A 24,389-nucleotide genomic window follows, 5' to 3' on the forward strand; every position below is an offset into this window, starting at 1 on the left:
TGACCTGGATTTGCAACCATCAAAATATCCTGCAGCCATGGGATCATGATTTGCAACCTTCCCTGCCAGCTTCCCACAAGCCAAGTCAATGGGGAAGTCGGAAATCATGGTCATGTGTCATCCTGACTCACCAATGTGTGCTGATTCACTTAATGACATTAACCAGGGACTGCCAGAATTTCTGTCACTAAACAGCATGATTACAACAAGTCTCACTTTATCACCATTTAGTGATAGAAATTCTGATCTCAATTAGTGTTGCTAAGTATGGACTACCTATAGGACTTGTCCACTGTCTGCATTAAACAATATCATTTCAATTATAGAAAAAGCATTGATGGAAAAGATTTAGACAGAAGGAACCACATTTTATGAACTGGATCTTACAATTACTTTTCTAAAGCCAAATTATAATATTCAAACACTTATGGCAAAAAAATTGCCAGAAACAAATTCATAAGAAAACATTATATTAAGTCAAAATTTAAACTGAGGTTCTTTTTTCTTCAAACAAACAAACAATCCTAAGGATTGTTTTACAGCAACCACAGCCATACCTAAATTCTTGGTAGTTATTGTTTTCAAGCCAACCACTTGTAAAGCACCTGCTCCAAGTACTAACTGACAACTTCTTGAGTTGAAATACTGTATGAGAAAGAGAGAGGAATAAACAATTACTTAAGAATTACATGCACTGTACTTAAAATTCAAGAATCCAATAGCACTTCCTTTCATGGATATATGTTGTTAAAAAGCAATAGCATTTAGACTTACATACCACTTCACAGTGCTTTACGGCCCTCTCTAAGCAGTTTATAGAGAGTCAGCATATTGCCCCTAACAATCTGGGTCCTCATTTTATCGACTTTGGAAGGCTGGAAGGCTGAGTTAATCTTGAGCCTGGTGAGATTCAATCTGCCAAACTGCTGGTAGCTGGTGACCAGCAGAAGTAACATGCAACACTGCACTCTAACCACTGCACCACCGAGGCTTGGATTTTCATGCACTGTATTTCACCTCATCAGATGCCCAATAGCATTCTTTATTTAAAAGTATAAGCTGCAGCACATGAAAGTTAATTTTTTTCAGTACAATTACCGTATTTTGGAGTATAAGACGCACCTTAGTTTTGGGGGAGGAAAACAAGGAGAAAAAAAATCTACCTCTGCCTCCCAGCAATTTGCTTCCCAGCAAAGTACAGATGATATACACTGCTTGCTGTCTATTTCTGATCATGTGTGTCTGACCCATAGAAAAAGCAAAGAATTGGAAAAATGTACATTATGGCAGTATAGTAAGGTCAGAAAGTTTTCTTAAATATAGTCACACTAACTCCTCCCAATTATTTAAATAGATCTACTCCAAACATGACTAAGTCAGAGTTTAACTCAGCTGCCTTATCTAAATACTAAAATAGGACACTGTTACCTTTCAGACTATACTTATATGGATTCTGTTAAAATTGATGTGGCTTTATTTTAACTTCTTCATTTTGATGTCTACAACAATAATAAAGCAGTCTTTAAAAAATAAGTCTAATAATTTGAACATTCTACGAACATTTATAGTTCTTGACTTACCTCCTTGTATCCAGTTTAGCAGAAAATAAAAATCTGCTTCTTCCTCCCAGCAATTTGCCTACTTGCAGCTAGTTTCAGTTTCAGTTTAGCATGTGGCTGGCCAGCCTGCAGCTTCAAGTCCCAACTCTCAGCTGATAATGAGTTGCTTGGCTTAATAGGCTCTGTCCTGTTTGTTGCAAGGAGGTAAATTGCTGGAAGTCAGAGGCCAAAGGGGGGGTTGCTGATGTGTTGGTGGCTATATTCAGTGTATAAGACACACCTCTTTTGGGAGGGAAAAAGATATGTCTTATACTCCAAAAAATATAGTAATCAGAAAAAGACGCTTCCAGGCTCCTTCTGATTTTCTGTTACCAAAGGGAAAACTTATTACCGGTACATGATGAAATACTGTTTCTTCCAGGAATCTTACTATTTACCAATAAACAATTGTATAAAAGCAATGTTAAAAACAACCCTATGATTACAGTCCATGCATTGAAAACAGACTGGAAGCAGTTGTACCTTCAGTAAATCAGACAAACGAGTGAGCATATCAGTCACAATGGAGGGAATATTATCCACACATTGACAGTATTCAAGGATGATTCTAATTAATAGCAACACTGTCCTGCAAGGTAAAGAATTGAAGATGTCATTACAAATCATAACACGTACTGGAATAATATGAACATTTAACAACTTTGTCAGTGAAAAAATTAGTTGCCAAAAACAACACGTTGCAAAGAGTGTTAACATAGACAAAGTGTTAAGAATGAAAAGAACTGCATCTTTTGGAAAGCTTACACAAGTGCTTCAAAGACAGTCGACTTTAATGCAGCTGCTTTAATGCTGTAAGTAGGGATGTTTTGCCAGTTTACTTTTCCATTATGAAGGATCCTTAAAGGATTTTACATCAATACCAATTAATGTAATATAGATACTTTTTCTGTTAATGTTTTCTTTTGTCATATTTGGTTTATTTTAATGTTCATTATATATCTAGGGCCTTTTAAAAACTCTATAGTCACTAATTATCATCCCTCCCAATACAATTTTTAAATATTTTGCTATTGGAAAAAATTGGAAAGGATGTGGATTTGTTTTTAATAAACAAAGATCAATGAATAAGTAAATAAATTTTATTTTGCCACTTTCAAATTTGAAGTGCCACTGGAAACAATTATTTATCACTGATGGAGAAGTATACTTCAGTGATCATTGGAAATATTAATTATTTTAATAACAGAAAAGTTGTGATTTTCTGCTTCAGAAAAGCTAAATACATATTTAGAGGAAGGCAGATCCAATAACCATACTGTTATAATCACTAAAGTACATGCTGCATCACAATATGTCTGCAGTCTGCATTGGTTGCTGATCAGTTTCCGGTCACAATTCAAAGTGTTGGTTATGACCTATAAAGCCCTTCATGGCACCGGACCAGATTACCTCAGGGACCGCCTTCTGCTGCACGAATCCCAGTGACCAGTTAGGTCCCACAGAGTGGATCTTCTCCGGGTCCGGTCAACTAAGCAATGTCGCCTGGCGGGACCCAGGGGAAGAGCCTTCTCTGTGGCGGCCCTGGCCCTCTGGAACCAACTCCCCCCAGAGATTAGAACTGCCCCCACCCTCCTTGCCTTTCGTAAACAACTTAAAACCCACCTCTGCCGGCAGGCATGGGGGAATTGAGATCCTCTTTCCCACTAGGCCTTTACAATTCTATGCATGGTATGTAGGTATGTATGTTTGGTTTTTATATTAATGGATTTTTAATCATTTCTAATACCAAATTACTATTGTACACTGTTTTATTGTTGCTGTTAGCCGCCCCGAGTCTCCGGAGAGGGGCGGCATACAAATCAAACAAATAAATAAATAAATAATAAATAAATATGAAGATTGTGTCTATTAATTAACAAATATGTAAAAAGGGTGACATATTTAATAAAAGCATAAAATTGCTAATTATACATTTTAATACTCATAGGTATTAAGTAATTATTTACTTAAATATTTACCTGCTGTCATATTTATGTAAGACAAAGATGAAATTTATTTCAGAAACCATTTTAAATGTGCTCTGTCAAATTAAGTACTGTATAATAAATGCTGAGAGAGAAAAGCTTTTCAACAAATGGTGCCTCAACTCTGTAATAACTCCCTTCTATAGACATTGTTAACATCAAGTGAGAAATTGCTTATTTTTCCAAATAGATAAAAACAGTTTTAAGTTTTGCTTAAGATCTTTCTTGTTTTTGCTTTGTTATTTTAAGTTTTCGCCCAAAGATTATCCAAGTGAGTACTGTTTCTATCCCAAACCTTGACTGAAAATGATCCAGATAATTCATTTCTTCTACTGTATAATTTACCTACTACCATATCTCTACAACATTCCCCAAGAATTGGAGATTGGAGTTCAGGCATTCATATCCCACCCAACCCCTCCCCCATAGACATACCACTTTCTATTCAAGCCAGAAGATATTGTTTTCCAACCAGAACAAAACAGAGACAGTGATATAATTGTTACTGAAAATAACGTGGCAGAAGATAACTGAGACAGCACCCTTCTATTTCCTTGTAGAACAGATATCGAAATAAGTCCCCTGTGCCAATTACTACCAAAGACTCTGTCCAATAGCAGCCAAGACTATAGAAAATCCAAATAACTTGGCAGAATGCTACATAAATCAGTGACAATGTCCCAGAAGAGGATCACAAAAAAGATCTCTTGCCCAGAATAGAATTCACCATCCTGTACGAGGCCACTGGATGACAGCCAACCATGCAGTAAAATAGAAGCGAATGCTTTGCCTATCTTATAGTCACAGCGTAGGCCTGAACATGGTACCTACCCATCCTTCTAGATTTTCTCCACAAGCATCTAGGCATTGTTATACTACATCTCCAAAGGGTCTCTGTAAACAAATATCCCACAAAGGATCAAAGAGGCCACTCAAGATGAATAATATCCAGGCCTCAGTAAGTAGATGCTTACCAGCCATTGAACAGAATAACCCACCAGAGAGCTATGAAATTTTCAAACATCTTTTGGAATTCAACTTCACTTATTAGGTGACTAGGGAAGACTATATTAATCTGTGCTACACCTATTAAATTTTTAATATTTTTATATTACTTTGTATTAAAAATAGATCATATTTAGATGTTTTGAATAAAAATAATTCAAAATAATGAAGTTATGAAGGAAAGGGAAAGTTTCTCTTACCCAACTACAGCATATTTTTGTCCATCAACAATAAGAACATCAGTGGGCTTTCTTTCTTCAGGTGCTATAAACAAAAAGGGGGAAAAACTAATGGTAAAACATAGAATGCTCTAAATTTATTTATTTATTTATTTATTTATTTATTTATTGGATTTGTATGCTGCCCCTCTCCAGAGACTCGGGGCGGCTAACAGCAACAATAAAGCAGTGTACAATAGTAGTCTGATGTTAGAAACAATTAAAAACCCATTAATATAAAAAACCAAACATACATACATACATACCATGCATAGAATTGTAAAGGCCTAGGGGGAAGAGGGTCTCAATTCCCCCATGCCTGATGGCAGAGGTGGGTTTTAAGCAGCTTACGAAAGGCAAGGAGGGTGGGGGCAATTCTAATATTTGGGGGGAATTGGTTCCAGATGTTAAATTGACCTCATTAAACTACAAATAGTCCTCAACCTATGACTACAACTGAGTCTGGAACTCCCCCCCCCCATTTTTGAATCTCAAAACATAAGCACTGATTAAGGATTTTGTTTCTTGATGTCATACATTAGATAACTGAAGCCATAGTAAATTTTCTTTTACAACTGATTAATAATTCAATTTCCAGATACCTGAAGAACCACCTTTTACTTTCAAATGATTCCATTTTTGAATCACAAAATATTCAGAAAATATAAATGGCCCACACCTTCAATAACTGAAGGGAGGCTCAAACTGCTATTTGCTCAAAAATCACTCCCCCTGCCCCAAACTCCAAAATGTATCCCCCCAAATAAAATAAAGTATTATTTGAGGGATAATCTCACAGAAGGGCAGAGTCTCCCGGTGTCATTGCCCTCACAAATCATGATTATGGACATATCGTTAGCCCCATGCTTTATACCAACAATAGTAAAGAGTAGTTATACTCTACAAATAACTGAAGGACAAATAAAATGATCTGTTTACTTATGTTCTGGAGTCACTATATAGGTAACTTGGATATTCTAAGAAAATGCAAGTTTTTCGCAGAATCTAAAATACAAAAAGACTTACGGTAATTTTACTAATCCAAGGAAATATAAAGAATTACATTTGTTTTAACCTTTCTCTGGATTAGGAGCAAGCCACATCCAAGGAGTACAGCTTGCAGGTTACATGAAGATATTACAGATGTACTTTTAATTTCATTTCTCAGTAAATGTACACTGCTTTAGACCAAGTTCAGAAGAGGCATTTCTGAACCTGTGGATGTGCAAATTTAACCCCTCTGTGACTCATTAAAACAGCTGTCTTTACTTCTAACCTTTAATGAGTCTCTTATCAAATTCGTCTTTCTCTTTGGGAACTGAAAAGTTTGGGTATAATTCATAATGATTTTACTTGTCAAAGGTTTGCAAAGTACATTCACATGCAACAGTAGAATAATCTAATGTCTACTGAGAGAAGACTCACCTCCTGCTTTTTTCTCTGGTAAAGTAATTTTGCCATCTGATATAGAATCGACAAGATCCTGAAACTCTGCAGGAACATCAGCTTGCTTCCAGCGTTCATTATCTAGCAGAAGACTATTTACATACAAAAAGAAAATGGGGGTTTGAAGGGAAAAAAACCTGTTTCTTGTCTCTTGTATCCATTTTCATTTGAAATTCAATATTAGGATTGTTCTAATAAAGGGACAAGCTGCAATATCAATTTCTGTAGATTTTTTAAAAAGCCTTCTGGTGTTCATATTATTATTATTTCTGACCCTATGGTGTGTACAAATGAATATACCATTTGGAAAATAAGTTTACAGTTTATATATATATATATATGTATGTATGTATGTATGTATGTATGTATGTATGTATGTATGTATGTATGTATTTGGATTTACTGTCCCTCTATTAAATTTGAAGCCAAAGTTTAGCTAAACAATCATGGTAACCTCATATAAAACAGTGACCCATAGATGAGCTGTTGAGAAATGGAAGCCATTTACTCATTTGTTGGCTCAAGTCAAGGCTTTTCTATCACTGCAATTTAGCCACTGCAGGCTTCATTCTCCCATTTATCAATTTTCTCATGGCATCTGATGCTAAGATGTTGACTTATCTTAAAATCTCTAGATGTACACGGATAACCTCAAATATTTTGTCCACTTTCTTTACAAGTGTTTGGCCACAAGAAATATGTGTCAGGAAAATGGAGGGAAACGATTAAGGGTAGAAAGGTAATATAGGCAAAGAGGTTAGAGTGAAACTAAGGGAGAGTGTACATAGTTATAAGGGTAGAAAATTAAAAGGGATCATGCTGGAAACTGAGTTGAACTTTGGATGACATTTATTTCTCCAATCCCAAGATAACCTGGAATGTTAGTGTATGTAAGAGAAGTAGAAAGGAAGGTATAATGACTTGTTAAGATACTTTTGATCATTTCTGGTCTATCATATTCCTTTTGAAATCCATGACATAGAAACATAGAAGTCTGACGGCAGAAAAAGACCTCATGGTCCATCTAGTCTGCCCTTATACTATTTTCTGTATTTTATCTTAGGATGGATATATGTTTATCCCAGGCATGTTTAAATTCAGTTACTGTGGATTTATCTACCACGTCTGCTGGAAGTTTGTTCCAGCAGACGTGTGCATGACGGTGCTCTACTTACATAAACCCAAAAGTGACATCAAATTAATTATCATTTTATTGATTTGAATCAATCAATATGGATTCAATTTGCTTCTTAGGCTCATTAGTAAATAATTCAGGTGGAATACAGTGGATTTCAACTCCATTTTTTACTCCATTGTTTAGAATGCAATAAGGGCTATATAACAAGCATACAAATACCTCAGCTTAGTCTTTCTTTCCTCATGGAATCTATTTACAAATCTATTAGCTTGGCTTTGAAGTGCGCCCCGCAATGACATACTCTTTCTACCACATATCTGTTCTGTATCCAAGATGAACGTTTCCATTAATCGTGAAAGAGCAACAAACTCTGTAGAATTCAGTTTCTCCAGGAATCCATCCTAAAGGGAGAAGAAAAGCTGATGCAATAGCACTCTACTTATTTTCATTTTTCCAACCCTGTACAGGTAAGTCCTTGACTTATAACAGTTCATTTAATGACTGTTCAAAGTTATGACAAAGCTGAAAAAAGTAATGTATAAACCATTTTTCACACTTTGACCATTGCAGCATCCACACAGTCACCAGAAGGTCGCAAAGGGCAAACACATGACTTTGGAACACAGCAATGGTCACAAGTTTGAACCAGTTGCCAAACTTCTGAATTTTGATTACATGATCATGGGGATGCTACAAAGATCATAAGTGTAAATTATGGTAATAAGTCACTTTTTTCAGTGTTGTTATCACTTTGAACTGTCACTAAATGCACATAGAAACATAGAAGTCTGACGGCAGAAAAAGACCTCCTGGTCCATCTAGTCTGCCCCTATACTATTTTCTGTATTTTATCTTAGGATGGATATATGTTTATCCCAGGCATGTTTAAATTCAGTTACTGTGGATTTATCTACCACGTCTGCTGGAAGTTTGTTCCAAGGATCTACTACTCTTTCAGTAAAATAATATTTTCTCATGTTGCTTTTGATCTTTCCCCCAACTAACTTCAGATTGTGTCCCCTTGTTCTTGTGTTCACTTTCCTTTTAAAAACACTTCCCTCCTGGACCTTATTTAACCCTTTAATATATTTAAATGTTTCGATCATGTCCCCCCTTTTCCTTCTGTCCTCCAGACTATACAGATTGAGTTCATTAAGTCTTTCCTGATACGTTTTATGCTTAAGACCTTCCACCATTCTTGTAGCCCATCTTTAGACCCGTTCAATTTTGTCAATATCTTTTTGTAGGTGAGGTCTCCAGAACTGAACACAGTATTCCAAATGTGGTCTCACCAGCATTCTATATAGTGGGATCATAATCTCCCTCTTCCTGCTTGTTATACTTCTAGCTATGCAGCCAAGCATCCTACTTGCTTTCCCTACCGCCTGACTGCACTGTTCACCCATTTTGAGACTGTCAGAAATCACTACCCCTAAATCCTTTTCTTCTGTAGTATTTGTTGTTAAGATCAGGATTTCCTGTACTTCTATTGGGGAATTATCCCAGAGAGATCTGGTTTAAAATTGAAAGAAGGAAAAAAACACAATTATTTGACAATTTCTTCCTGGGTACATACAGGGACCTGCATCAAACTTACTTTTGCTCTAGCCATAAGAAACTTGACAGAGCGATCATGGCAAATATCAGAGGCACTGTAAATTAGCTCCTGGATGTTATTTGCTAATCTGCCCAGTTCCAGATCTGACAATTTTATATCTTCACTAATCCTGAAAGTAATAAGAATTCATTACAAAAATATGTAGCTCATATAATCCAGTGACTACTAATTTGTTTAGAAAAAAACTGCTATATATATGCTGACTAAACTACATCTTTGAACTTAATTTAATGATATATTTGTACTCATTGAAATGTTTAACTTATATTTACATTTATTTTGCCATAACCAGAACTAAGAACTTGTTAACTAGGGAGAAAAAGTATAATAGAAGTATTGTCTCTAAAAATGTTTACCACATCAGTTCTCCAAAAGCAAGAAGAATAATTCAGTGCAAGAAGTTCTTATATAACATGATAGGGATAATCTGTTTTAAAGTAAATACTTATATTGTAGTTATTTTCAAGTAAAGATAACTTCATTAGCATATTATAGGCACCAATGAAGATGAAATAGGAAAGGGAATTAGAAATCTCATAGAAGGTCTGGAAGATGGACATGGAATAAATATATCAGAGCAAAGTTCCTCAACTTAGAACAAGATAAAAAATATCAATACGACTCTTCTATTACAATCAAAACACATGGAAGCAATATTTGTTCTTTTATCACAGACAACAAGGCAATAAAAGCATAGCTGGCAGCAAAAGTCATACAGAATTTAAAATTTTTAATGCACAAACACAGGCAGGATGGGCAAGCTATTTATTTTAATCAATTCTACACTACATTTGAAAATAATAGTGGAAAATGTGACAATTGCTATTATTTTATGCAGAGTTACCAAGTTAAAAACTTAAAATTTTCTAAAACTAACAATTGGTGTTCAAAATCAGGGCTAGGAATTCTCAAGTTGTTTCTTTCTTCAGGGATTGCATAAAATAGAATCAAACCTGACATTTAAGTTCATCAGTCAAACCTGACTTTTGAGTTCATATGGCTTAGGACCAGATTATTTACGTTTTTGGAAATGTTTTCTAAATTCAACTTTTTAGAACTTTTATGAATGTTCACATTTGTATAGCTGGAATCAATCATGCCTGCCGTTTGGATCAGGTTCTAAGTTAAAGATTTTTGCTACATACATGATCTCAATTCCACCTAGTGTTACACTGGACGAAGTCTGTTCCCTGCTAGATGAGGAATCAGTCGTACATTCAGCTTCAGACACAGAATTGCTACTGCTGGGCTGACTGTCTGGGTAAAGGTTTCTCTGGGCAACAGAATCAGGTACTGTGGATGGAAGGTCTCCTTCACTGAAGGCATCACTTATGAACATGCCTTCATGAGTCAGATACGCCACTTCTGTGTCTATGGAATTCTCCTTTGCAGAATTGGTCTGCACAGAAATATCGCCCACTTCCTTGCTCCTTTGGTTCTTATCAAGAACCAAGAGAACCACGCTTCTGATGACACTGAGTGTTCCCTAAAGAAAATACAGTACTCGTTAAAATGCTACATTCCTTGAAAAATACATTCTTTAGCAAAATATGCTAGCTTGATAACACATTAAATTCTACTCAAACAATAAATTCATTAAAAGTATTCAAAATTCACAATTACCTAACATATATTATGTCTCAAAAGTTTCTTTATGCAACATTTGTGGTTTTATATATATAAACTGCACTAAAAACAAGTGCCAGCATTTTGGCAAATAACAATAGCTTCCTCCCCCATCCCCAATGGTCTTAAAAATTTCAACTGGACTCCAGTGAAATCTTTTAGATCTGAATGAGAAGTCAGCGAAGATTTTGTTTCATAACTCCAATTACACAAACATTTCTTCACATGCTGCTCTTTATAAACTTTTATACTCAAAATTGGATAGAATGTTGGTGAGTGCTGGAATGTATGTCTATCTTTTCTTTTCTAACCATGTCTGTATGTCATAAAGAAAACTTTTCCCCTACCAGTTGTGTCTGACTCTAGGAGGCAGTGCTCATCTCCTATTAATAGCTGAAGGACCAGCATTGCCCAAAGACGCTTCTGTGGTCATGTGACCCACATGACTATATGCAGAAGGTACATGGAATGCCTTCTCACCAAAATGGCAACCTATTTATCTACTTGCATGTATGTGCTTTCAAACCACTAGGTTGGCAGAAGCTGGGGCAAGTAATGGAAGTTCACTTTGTCATGCAGTATTTAGATCTCAAACTACCTGCTGGTCGATGAGTCCAGTGCCTTAATTGCTTGGCCAGCGCTCCCCTTTCTAGAGCATAGGTGGAGGTAAATCAGGAATATTATCATTAAGAATTGTAAATGTATTTTTTAATAAATTCCCCAAGTGAGAGGACTACTACTACTAATAATAATAATAATTATCAACAACAATATTTAGTCTTAAGAAGTCTTTTCTGCTGCTTGTTCTTAGAACTGGATGTTTTTCTTATCATTTCATTTCACCTATTTCATCTGAAATGGGCAGACTTAGTTTCATTTTAAAATATGAGCTTGTTAACTGATATTAAAGGAAGACTTTCTTAACTCAGTCAGGATGGAAAATATTGGTTCATACAAACGAGAAACAAAGTACTAAAGGAAGAATTAGGTACTTAGGAATAACATTCAACCCTCATGCTCATTCCATTCATAAAGCCTGGGATTTTCTTGCAAACAAGATCGTGTTAATCATATAGGCAAATACTGCCTGCAGAGTCTAATTCCAGTTCTATGTTCTAATTTGCTGGTTAAATTAAGCTCTATGGTTAAACTTGTCAGTTTTTTACACATCAAAATCTTAGACATGTTTTGTTTCTCCTCTAATCCAGTGGATTAAAATTTATGTTTCAACCTGAGCAAATAGTATTTAACCATTGCCTTTTAAAATAAATCATTTTCATTTCAGTTTTAAAGTTGATTTGTTATTATAGACCAAATTAAATAAAAAAATATAATTTCTAATTTTGAGGTAAGTCATTGGAGGAAGGGAATGTAAAATTCAGGCTCTCCTAGACTTACTATAGACCAGAGTCTATTACAATAATATGGGCAGAACTAAATATAAACATCCCAGATTACTATATAGAGAGTATACTACCTGAAACTTCTCAGGAAACAACAACTGATGAAAAACTGCTGGTTGCCTTCTACCACTATACCACATAAAGTATTTTAACTTATTGCATCTGTGTATGGTTTGCCAACCGCATAGTGGCAGATAGGCCAGCACAGCACTCCAGAGGGTAAACATCATTGCCCAGAGGGTCATTGGTTGCCCTCTCCCCACTTTGGAATAGCTTTATAGTTCCTGCTGCCTTAAGAAAGTTCAAAACATTGTTAAAGATCCATATCATTCTGGGCACCCTTTTTTTGGACCTATTACCACCTGTCAGACAATATAGGATAACAAATACAAGGATAAATAGGCTATTTGTGTTTTTATTTTTATAGTCATAATGTACACTGAAGAATGTACACTTTAATTTAGTTGCATCATATGCAACGACAATAAAGTAAAAGTTATCTAAACTAGAAGTGGCCCTCATCACCTGCAGTTCTAATAGCCATTGTTTTATGGATCTATATTTGGTATGTTTGGTAAATATACACTGCTCAAAAAAATAAATGGAACACTTAAACAACAGTATATAACTCCAAGTAAATCAAACTTCTGTGAAATCAAACTGTCCACTTAGGAAGCAATACTGATTGACAATCAATTTCACATGCTGTTGTGCAAATGGAATATTCAATGAGAATATTTCATTCATTCAGATCTATTTATTATTTAGATTTGTATGCCGCTAGGATGTGTTATTTGAATGTTCCCTTTATTTTTTGGAGCAGTATATTTTGTTGTCCATAGAAAAGAACTTCTTGTAGTTGTGGTTTTTTGTACATGATTCTTTTTGAGAGAGGACTTTTGCTATCTACAATTTAATTATTCATAGCTGTCAAGTCTGGAATGGCACCCCTCCAAATAACCATGGCTACTTATATTTGAAGTTTGACCCCATGTACTTAGAATCTTATTATCTTGAAAGAATTATTGCTGACAATCAGCTTTCCCAAATACTTCCTTAATTTACAGCTGTACAGTCTTATTTGATCAACAGCAGACCAAAGTCCAGTATTTTATTATAAACTACATTATATTATAGAACTAGAACATTTTTGTATTATGTATGTTACATTGTAAAATCTTTATTGAAAATGCAGTACTTTACCTTAATTCTTTTGAGAAAGACAATGAAATTAGAAAAAATACTTTTCAGAAGATCAAACCACTGCGGAAAATTTAACATTCTCATTTGATCTGCAAGTCTATAAACAATAACAAAATATTATGACTTAAACTTTCATTTAACGTCTTGATTTACAATGAAAACAAAATCTTTACAATGTTGTTTTGATGATGAATAAAGCTGCATCTTTTTCTTGGTTCACACAATAGTTGTGTGATCTAATTGGAGTTAAAGCACATTTGACAAGCATATCCATCTGCTATAAAGCAGCAATCGCCAACCTTTTCAGCTTAGCAGCCCAAGACGGCTCATGGAGGGTTCTTTCACTTGTGAAACTCCACCTGCGCGATCGGAGAGTGCAAAACTTCATTTGTGGAAATGGAGTTTTGTGTGTGGGTGCAAGAAACCTCCACTCACATGAGGGGAGCTTCATGCACGTGTGCTTGCCTATTTCTCCCAGAGTCTGGTTTTGAATAGGCCAGGACCTGGTAGTGAGCCATGGCTTGGGGGTTGGGGACCCCTGCTCTAAAGCATCATGTTGTACTTAGATACTTTCTTAAGCTCAAAACCTATTTTTCCTAGAATCAAGAAGCTAAATAATCTCCTTAAGGAGATGTTAACAGATCTGGCACCTACATTTATGGACTTGAATGCACCTTCCTAGTTTATTCACTGAAGCACAGCACAATATATTTGCTGATCAAGCCTAAGCCTATTTTGCTTCTGATCTGTGCCAGATGTTCTAAAACTCAGAAATCTCATTTTTCTTTATTGATATATTTTATTATTCTGTGTGAAAATGAGCAGTCACTCCTTTTATTATTATAATCAATAATTTACCATTATTTCTGAACAAAGACCACAGAATATGCTAGGATTATTGAGGTCACTTACATTGAGATCATTTATTTACGGGACCATCTCCTGCCTCACACTTGCCAGCGACAGATTAGAACCCACAGAGTTGGCCTCCTCTGGGTCCTGTCAGCCAAGCAATGCCGACTGACAGGACGATGGGGAAGGGCCTTCTCTGTGGCGGCTCTAGCTCTCTGGAACCAACTCCCCCCAGAGATTCGCCCCACCCCCATCCTCCGAGCCTTCAGAAAGGCATTAAAAACATGGCTTTGCCAGCAGGCCTGGGGCCATTGAGCAACAGCACTCTGCTCTGGCCAGTAGTGATGAATGATAGATGGTTGAATGCTTTTTAATATTGGGGTTTTTAATTATTGCATGCTGTTTTATTGCTATACGTCACCCTGAGTCAGTCAGAAGATGGGCAGCTTATAAATTGAATAACATAAATAAATAAATAAAATAAACTTCTAGCATTACCATTTTTATCTAATATCAGAATGTTCCCAAAATTAAACAATTCATTTGACAGAATGATACAAAAGCACAATTGCTAAAAAGCAAAGATATATGCATACAAGTGTAAATTATTCAGATATTGAAAAGAATTTAAAGCAATTTAATTTTATACTTACTTTACAACGACATCTGTGTCAATTTCTTCTGTTTCTGATACAACGTTAACAATACACTGCATAGGACAAAACAAAAGTCTTAGCTTTCGCACAGATTCAATGCTTCCCAACCTTAACCAATTAGAAATATTTATTTATCTAATGCTAGGTTCAGATAAAATGAAACACAGAAAAAATTTAAATTCTGCTTTAATAGTAGCAATAAGTAAAATTTCCTTATTTAGTAAGGAACATTGTTCTGAGAATCTTAACTCAGTCCTGTTTCTGGTTTCTCAATACATTTTGTGGCAATGGTAACAAATTTTAATTGCAAAAATTATCCTCAATAAGGCACCACAATCCCAGCTCTCATATATAAAATTTATATCATATTTATTTTTTTAAAAAACTTAATAGATAAATTTAAATTGAGCCCAATCTATGGGTTACGAGCTGATTGGAAATGTTTAAGTAGGGCCAGACTTGACTGGCACTTGGATGGGATATCATCAGTGAATTATGGGGCTGACAGCTAGACTGGGAAGCCAGAAGAAAATCCCAGGAGAAGCCAGTGACAAACCACTTCAACATTATTGCAAAGGAAGCAAAATGGATTAAAGTCAGCAGGAGCATGAATGCAGCTTTATAAGCCCAAATAAACAAGAAAGAAAGTTTATCAAGTCCTATTGTATGAATAACTAACTGGATGCTCTAACTATTACACAAGTTAATCAACCCACACAAGGGCAAGTCACCACATCAATTCCCCCTCAAAATATATTGTACCACTTTGTAATAAAGGCTGACAAAATATAGAACATGATCATAGTTTTTTATAGCAGGAGCTGAGTGATAATTTGAAACTCATAATTTTAAAATTAAAATGTTGCTATTCCCTACACTTTCTCTAAACTCTAGCTGCTGCTAAATGATATTATCCGATATCACTTGTTAGAGCCAAGATGTACTATTAAATAAATTTAAAGCAATAGATTATGAAACACAGTGTTCCTTGTTTTCTACATCATTTAGTGAGGAATTATGAAACTTCCCAACAGCCCATATTTTAAAATCTTATTTATTTATTGGATTTCTATGCCGCCCCTCTCCAAGGACTCTCTCCAAGAACTAATTAGTTTACTTCTCCAAATAGAAATATTAAATTCTATTCATAGGTGTGAGAAAGTCGTGGGTTGTGGCACATTTTTGTAACTCAATTATTAGAAAAGAGAAAGCTATTAAGTTACTTTGAAATATAAAATTGCCTGCAGATTACATACTTTCAATATATAAGATAGGTAAAAATATTTGAAACATGTCACCTGCTTTATTATATTCTTTGCTGTGATAATAATTTCATCTCCATATATTTCAAAAAAATTCAGCTTTCTTTGCTTTAGAAGTCCAAACACTAATGATATAAGCCTTTCCTAGGTAAAGGAAAAAAAACCAAAACAAAATAAACTATAAAAAAATTAAAACATACTATGCTAAAACACGAAGTAGTAAATTGAATGGAAACTGACTCTGTAATATGGTTTTAGGTTTTAGGTGCAGAAGTTACAGGATCCTGATGTGATTTTGTCTAATCTGTTATGCTCCAGTTCCTTTGACCTCATGACTTTTGGTCTGCTACATTATGCATTGTCAGCTGTGAGCCTTTTCAAATCTTGTCCAATCAATTTAATTTACCACAGGTCAACTCTAATCAAGGTGCAGGAACATGTCAGCAAAGATCAAAAGAAAGGGGAGGCACCTGAGGTAAATTTCACGTGTTGTTACAAAGGGTCTGAATACTTATGCCAATGTAATATTTCAGGGTTTTCTTTTTAAAAGATGTACAAACAATTCTAACATTCTGTGTCAGTTTGTCACTATAGGGTACTGAGTGTACATTAATGAGGAAAAAATGAATTTCAACAACTGCAGAATCAGGCCACAGCATTAACAAAATGGACAAAGATGAAGTGGGTCTGAATACTTTCTGATTGCACTGTAATAAGTTATAATTAATAATAATAATAATTTATTAGATTTGTATGCTGCTCCTCTCTGAAAACTTGGAGCGGTTCACAACAGTGACAAACAACGTAACAAATCCAATACTTAAAAACATCTAAAAACTCTGTGTTATGACACAGTTATTACCATGACTGTGAACCCAAACCAAAGAAAGGACAAACATATATTTTGATGTAATGAAGAAAATATTTTTGGAGATTATAAAAGTTTTTCATTTTTAGATTTGAGGTACTAATAGGCAATATATGTAATTAGCAGAAAATGAATTATTCTAATAAAAAAGCATCCCACATATGAAATAAATGAAAAGCTTCTTCTTGATTCTGCTATCTTTGTCTTAATATTTATACAGATTATATCATCTCCCTCCCTCCCCCTCTCTCTCAATAAAAATGTTAGATTTATAAGTTATAGCATTGTAAAACCTCCTCACTGGATAGTATCAGTAAGTGCAGAGGATGACAGAATAAGGAATTCATGCATCTTTCATACAATGCTTTTTCTGATGTAGCCAAGAAGAGCATAAGCTCATACTGCTGGTTCATGTTCAACTTGATAATGCTCATGTCCTTCCCAAATGTATTACAGAAAAAAATATACAAATGCAAATTGGGGTCAGAATTAATGCTTATAAATCACTGGATATAATTCAAGTTATATTGGTGTGTATTACTTTAATGAAAGGAAAAAATAAATAGCATTTCTGACTATGCATTTCCGATTGTGTCCTGAAGGCTACTGTAAATTTATTCAATATTGAACATTGTACCTCTTCTAGAATTTGACATTCTTCCTCCAAATGTCGACTTAAATCATTGTGAGAATAAGAAGAGAACTCTGCAATCATCATTTTATCTATCAGTTTTTCTAATTCACAAAGCTGTGATCCAAGATGCCTATTTAGGTTTAGAAGAAATCAAGTTAACATTGAGAAACATGGAAGTGCATTACTCTCATTAATAATTTCTGTTCAGAGTTCTCCTTCCCGCCGCCGGCTTCCCTTCGAGTAGCAACAGCGCCGGGAACGTCACGTGATGAAGGGAAGCCACCGGAGCCATCTCAGCAGTTGCCGCCGCTCCAGCAGCTTCCCTTCCTTACGTGACGTTCCCGGCGCTGTTGCTCCTCGAAGAGAAGCCGTTGCAGCCGCTGGTAGGGAGAAAGTTTTTGCAGCTGCTTACAGGTAATAACAGGAAGCATTGAGGAAAGGAGCCTCCCGAAGCTGCCGGGATTGCAACAGCCCCCACCCTTCCTGCAGCTTGGAGCTCTTATAGAGCTCCTCAGCCCCCTGAAGCTGCTGGCATTGCAGCAGCCCCCACCCTTCCTGCAGCTTGCAGTACCAAATTTATTTATCCCATTGGAAATAAAGAAAATAGATTTAATTGGTTCCCAGCAAGTTAACAGGGGCTGGGAACCAATTAAATCCATTTCCATTATTTCCTATGGGATAAATAAATTCGGTACTCGACCAAATCGGTTCTCAACCACACTTCTGGAACGAATTGTGGTCGAGTACCGAGGTACCACTGTACTTTCCACATGCTGCCCATCTCATATATGTGACTCCAAGCAGCATGTAAAGTTTAAAAAACAAAACAATACAACAAAATAACAACAAAAAAGTAACAGAATAATGTAAAAGTATTAAAACAAAATAACCCTTAAAACTAATTTAAAACTCATTTTTTTTTCATATTTCTTATGTACAAATCTCCACTTTTTGGCTTCTCCAGCATTAAAAAGTACAAGCCACTGCTCTGCAGGTGGCAAATTCACAACTGAATGTTAAAGAAGTTTTATCTGGTTATCATATGCTGCCAGTTCACTGCCCAGGTGAGATGGGTCGCTATATACATTTGATAAATAAATTTCCCACTAGCCTCAAAAACAGTTAAATGATTAAGAATAAAAATGACTTAGCTCTCTACATACAAAATAAGTTAATGATATATCATTATGCATATTTAATGAAATCTCAAACATTACCTACCGGAAACTGTGTATGCCCTGAAGTTCTTGTTGTAGCACTTCCTGCGTGGTTGCAATTAAGTCTAATGCTCCAACAAATTCAGACGTGGACAACAATAACTGTACTGTAGGTTGTGTTTGGTGTACAGTTGCCATCAATTTCAGCTTATTATAAGCTTTTATACAGTTATTTTTACTCAGTGATAAACTTAATACTTTAAGAGATCCTTCACACATGACTCTGTCTATTTGGCCTATCTTATCTCGAAGCATTTTTACAGCCTGGGAAGTTTTCTTGAGGTAGTCTTGCAGCTCATGCTGAGAGGTCATTGCATGAAAAAAAGCTTCTGATCGGAGAGAGATCTGATGAGCAATATTTACTTCCACAATATCCAGATAGTGACTAAGCTTCAGAAATAAAAAGAAATCATGTTGGAGTTGATCTATTTATCTACAAAAGTCATTATCAAAATGCCAGCAAATTCATACAGGGAGCTTCATTCATGAAAGTGCATTCTAAAATACAGTACTTCATACATTTTTAAAAAACAAATTACGACCTGTAAAACAAATCCCTTATTTAGTATTAAATTTTAGCAAAAACAAGTATGTGGTCAAAACCCAAAGGTTTCCAGTATAAAACTGAGAAATGGTTCAGTATTTATGAATTTCTAAATTCTTCAGAGAAAATATTTATTCCTTCTTTTTTGGAAGTCTGTGATCTAGTTGAAGTTACTCTGTGAAAATTTTCCCCAAATTTTCTGACCCACAAATCCTGTGTCCCTGTAATCTATCTTAAAGGCTGGAAAGATACTAAAACAAGGTAGAAACTGGCAGAGTAGTAGTTAATTGCAAGCACACAAACCTGACTCTATTTCTGACTGAGTTCTTCCAAAACATATTTAGAATTTGCATAGGAAGGGCTGCTATTAGAATGAAGGCTAGCTGGAAAATGAGATGACCAAACATATCTTACCCTTCATTTGTTTTTAAAGAAAACAAAACATGGCATTTCAAGAAAATACTTCAATTATTTTTAATCACTGTGGAGAAAAATATGCATATTGTTTACCTTTTCTTGGAGTAGCTTGGAGGAAGCTGTATCACGATTTCCTTTCCCAGAAGCAGTATTAAAATGAGACCAAGGTAATACTGCATTAAATGTTAAGGGATCATCCAAGGCAAAATCTGGTTTCATAAAAATCTGGGGGGAAAACCTACATCTCACATAAATATAATTGATGGATTCATTGCATACTATAATTTGGACATTACATTTATATTATTTACTTATCAGTTTTCTTCAGGAGTATCACAGTTCAAGCTGGGCATAAAATATTTAGAATTTAAGTCAACCAATTAATTATACCGTACTGTATTTATTTCTATTCTGCTAGAATCATCTGACTCTCGGTGGCGGGAACTTTATAAAACCAATTTAAAACATCCAATGTGACCTGAATATTATTTTGGTTTTGTTTGTAAAAAAATTCTGAATGGTAAAATAAAAATTAAAAAACAAAAAACAAAATGAGGGATCCAGGTTAAAGGTTTGTTCTCCGAGCTTGTGGGTTGGTTTCTGAATGTTTCATTACTGGCTAGGTAACACATTCAGCGGAATTTAGGGGATGTCAGTATCACAAGTCTTCTGTTTATAAGGGCTTTGTGTGGTTAGTGGGTCTTGTTATGGATCAAGTATGAGTCATCAATGAGTCTCTTACAATGGGGAGGTTGTTATTGGAGGAGAGTCACTGGGAGGTGAACTGGTGGTGGTGGGGATGGTGTGGATTGGTTGAGGGTTGGTTGGCTGTGTGACTGATTTCGATTCTGAGTAGTTCAGAGGCAGGTTGTAGGAAAGCACGCCTGCATTCTTTTAAGCCTCTCTGCAGACCACATTACTTGCGGGACTGCCTCCTGCCGCACGAGTCCTAGCGGTTAGGTCCCACAGAGTTGGTCTTCTCCAGGTCCCGTCAACTAAACAATGTTGCTTGGTGAGGCCTAGGGGAAGAGCCTTCTCTGTGGGGGCTCCAGCCCTCTGGAATCAGCTCCCCCCAGAGATTTGTACTGCCCCCACTCTCCTTGCCTTCCGTAAGAACCTGAAAACCCATCTTTGCCACCAGGCATGGGGTCACTAGACTCTAGCCTGTGGCCGACAAGTGTGATATATACTTGTTGTTCGAATGACTTTTAATGTTCCACGTTTTTTAGAATAGTAAGTTATATGAATTGGATCTTATATATTTATATTGTATGCTGTTTTTTGATATGTCGTGAGCCGCCCCAAGTCCTTGGAGAGGGGTGGCATACAAATAGTGACGAGAAAAGTAATTACCGCTTTTTTTGGAGTATAAGACACACATTTTTACCCCCAAAAAGAGCGTGAACACCTGGGTGTGTCTTATACACCGAATTAGAGCTGGGGTGAAATATTCAACTGCAGGCTCGGTGAACTTGATAGAGGTGAGAAAAGAAAAGAAGATGACCAGACAGACTCATTTACAGGGGTGATGGGTTCACTGTTGGGAGACTTGAAATAACAGCTCAGGATAGATTGTCATGGAGAAAATCTATCTTTGTGATCACTAGTCAAAAACCACTTGATGGCACATCATCCTTATTTTTAATTAATATTTAATAATATTAATATTTAATATTAATGTTCAATATTTAATATTTTTTATTAATCATGTCCTATAAATAATATTTATTTTCAATGCACATAGAGACACTCAGTCTGTTTCCTCAGTCAGCAACTTAGGGTGCCTCACAAAATTACATTACATTTATCCAGGAAAAAAGATAAAATATTATTTAATAAACAGGGAAACAAACATACACCATGCACTAATCTACATAGTTCAATACAGATGGACATTTGTGGGCATCCTACCTAGAGAATGGATATGATGACAGGAATCAGGATACAAAATGGCATTGTTTGAGAAATGAGTTATGATGCAAAAAAGAAGAAGGCTGAAATCACATTCATACCCAGTTATCTCAATCCAACTTCAAAATAGTATCTACAACCTTTTTTTTAAGCATATCACACCAATCGTTCTAAATTTACTCTTATTGTTTTGCCCATTTTTAAAATAAAAATTTACTTGAAATTTGCAATAAATAAAGTTAAAATGCACAATATTGTTAACATTTTGAGGTAAGTTTTTCATAAACTAAATCAGGAAATTTTAAATTTTAATGTCACAACTTATGAGCATACAATGAAAAAAAGGGAAAAGAAGTCTGGAATTTCTTTTGCCACATTCTGAATGTTAATCTAATACAGGTAAATAAAATAAAATCTTACAAAAAAAGAAAAACATGGAGACAGCAGAGAACTATGCTAAGCTTTCTAAACTGCCTACTTCTTTGTATAAAAGAGTACGTCTATTTGTCTTCAGGATATTTTTGACTCCTGTTGACTGCTTGGACAAGTCCCTGCAGTTTTCTTAGCAACGTTTTCAGAAATGATTTACCATAGGAGGACATAGAGCTGATTGGCCCACATAACTCTTCATGTCTAAGGCAAGGCTAGAACTTACCATTTTCCAGTTTCTAGTCTAGTGCCTTAACTACATCCTCCTCCACTCCTCCCCCAAACCCCAAATTATTAAAGAATGTATTACCAAACAAACACATGGAAAATTATTAGGCCAAACACTTGAATATTGCACTTTTTTCTTAGTACAGGTAGCCCTCAACTTATTTGAGCCTACATTTTCTGTTACTAAGTGAGAAATTTGTTGAGTTTTGCCCCATTTTACAACTTTTATTCCCCCATTTGTTAAGTGAAGCCCTATAGTTGCAAAATTAGTCCCATGGTTGTTAAGTGAATGTGGCTTCCCCATTGACTTTGCTCATCAGAAGATTGCAAAAGGAAATCATGTTACCCCCAAATACTGCAAATGTCATAAATGTGAATCAGTTTTCAAACATTTGAATGTAAATCATGTGACCATGAGGATGCTGCATGGTCGTAGGTGTGAAAAATGGTCATAAGTCACTTTTTTCACTGCTATTCAACTTCAAACTAAGTGAACTGTTATATGTCTAGGACTTCCAGTATTGCCTATAAAATATTTTATTCATACCTTAGGTACTTGTTCCAGATCTGTCCTGGATTTATCTAGGAATAAATTCAAATAAAACAAAATAAAAATTAATTTACCTGACAGATAAAAATAATTACACCAGAGATGGTGAACCTATGGCACTCGGAGCAATATTTGAGGTCATGCAAGGTATTGTCTTATGTCAGCTCCAGTGCATATGCGCACGCTGGGCAGCTAATTATTGATCTTCCTTTCAGCCATTTTTGCTCTCCCAGGCTTCAGGTTTTCCTGAACCCTGCGAATGGCAAAAAAACAGTCCAACGGGCCTACCAGAAATCCAGAGGCTTCAGTGAGGGCTGTGTGCATGTAGGGGGGGGGGGATCTTGTGCAGGGCAGTTGTACCCGGGTGTAGGGGGGCAGCACGAGGGGTTATGCGTAGGTGTGGGGAAGGCAGCAAGGGGGTTGTGCACATGCACGGAAGGAGGGCATTCCATTATGGGCGTGGGAATGCGCATCCGAACCAATAAAGGTTTACCATTACAGATTACCCCTACAGGAAATTCTGTTCATTCACTGATTCACTAGTTTTAAATTAATTGGATTAGGATGTTGCATTGTTTTTTATATGCTGTAAGCCGCCCCGAGTCCTCGGAGAGGGGAGGCATATAAATCCAATTAATAATTTTTTTTTGGTTACAAAATGATAACAAGCAATAATAGCAGGCTTTATTAATTTTTAGAATTTTTTAATTTTACCATTTAATGTAGAATATATTAAATATTATTCTAAATAAGCATGACATATGAAAGATACTGATTAAAAATTAGAAGAAAAAATAAAAACAGAACCCTACCATGAGTATGTAACAACGTTCTGTCAAAAGTATCTTTAGGAGGACAAATACTCTTACATTTCTCATGAATCTTCTCTTTCTGTAAAAGAAATCAGGTAAAGAAAATGTTTGTTTTGAAAAATATGATGAACAACATTTTTCTAACATGGAGAAACCTGTCAAAAAGCCACTGGTAAAATGGAGTGTAAGTGACGTAGTAGTATGGTATCTACAGTATAATTAAGAATTAATGTTGTATTAATTATTATAAAATAATTTTTAAATTCTCTAGATACTATTCATTCTAATTTTATCATTTACAAAGCAATAGAGCCAACTCATTCAATGAATAAGGTGCAATTCAATCTGGCTTGGTTATGTGGGAGGAGTTTGATTCTGTGTGTCCTAAGGTAGTGGGCAGGGTGTTTGTGACTGTCAGGTTTGCCATCACTGTTTTAGATGCATATCCCTCTGGTTAGCTAAGGCAATGTGTTAGAGGCAATGTGTGGTTGGGCACTGGAAAGTTCCTCTTTGAGAAAGGGGGTGGTGCTACTGGTTCCCAAGGAAGCAATGGTCACTCCTTGCTCAAGAAGTCATTGCTTGACCTAACTATTTTGGACAATTTTTTTCAGTGTCTAACCTTCCTATTTTGGAGATGATTGTAGAGAAGGTGACAACTCCAGCAACTCCACTTAACTTTGGGATATTATCTGGACCCCTTTCAATCAGGATTCAGACGTGGGAATTGACCTAAGATAGCATTGATCACACATGATCTCTGGTGGGAGTA

General features: G+C 35.7%; 1 protein-coding gene across 2 annotated transcripts in view; it reads right to left on the reverse strand.

The window, feature by feature from the left end:
* Positions 1–24,389, reverse strand: part of VPS54 (VPS54 subunit of GARP complex) — a 50,230-nt gene that overhangs the window by 9,048 nt on the left and 16,793 nt on the right. Inside the window, exons 5-19 of one of the 2 annotated variants that reach the window (XM_070732569.1) lie at positions 23,621–23,699; positions 22,806–22,840; positions 19,784–19,915; positions 18,734–19,119; positions 17,516–17,642; positions 16,047–16,154; positions 14,746–14,801; positions 13,241–13,337; positions 10,154–10,494; positions 8,988–9,117; positions 7,610–7,791; positions 6,232–6,344; positions 4,789–4,852; positions 2,082–2,187; positions 558–645 (exon numbers count right to left, since the gene is read on the reverse strand). In XM_070732569.1, the coding sequence (XP_070588670.1) occupies positions 558–645; positions 2,082–2,187; positions 4,789–4,852; positions 6,232–6,344; positions 7,610–7,791; positions 8,988–9,117; positions 10,154–10,494; positions 13,241–13,337; positions 14,746–14,801; positions 16,047–16,154; positions 17,516–17,642; positions 18,734–19,119; positions 19,784–19,915; positions 22,806–22,840; positions 23,621–23,699 (2,044 nt within the window). Of the gene's footprint in view, positions 1–557; positions 646–2,081; positions 2,188–4,788; positions 4,853–6,231; positions 6,345–7,609; positions 7,792–8,987; positions 9,118–10,153; positions 10,495–13,240; positions 13,338–14,745; positions 14,802–16,046; positions 16,155–17,515; positions 17,643–18,733; positions 19,120–19,783; positions 19,929–22,805; positions 22,841–23,620; positions 23,700–24,389 lie in introns of both variants that reach the window. The other variant, XM_070732570.1, reaches the window with a different exon arrangement.

Source organism: Erythrolamprus reginae, chromosome 1 (assembly GCF_031021105.1).
Source record: "Erythrolamprus reginae isolate rEryReg1 chromosome 1, rEryReg1.hap1, whole genome shotgun sequence".
NCBI lineage: Eukaryota > Metazoa > Chordata > Lepidosauria > Squamata > Dipsadidae > Erythrolamprus > Erythrolamprus reginae.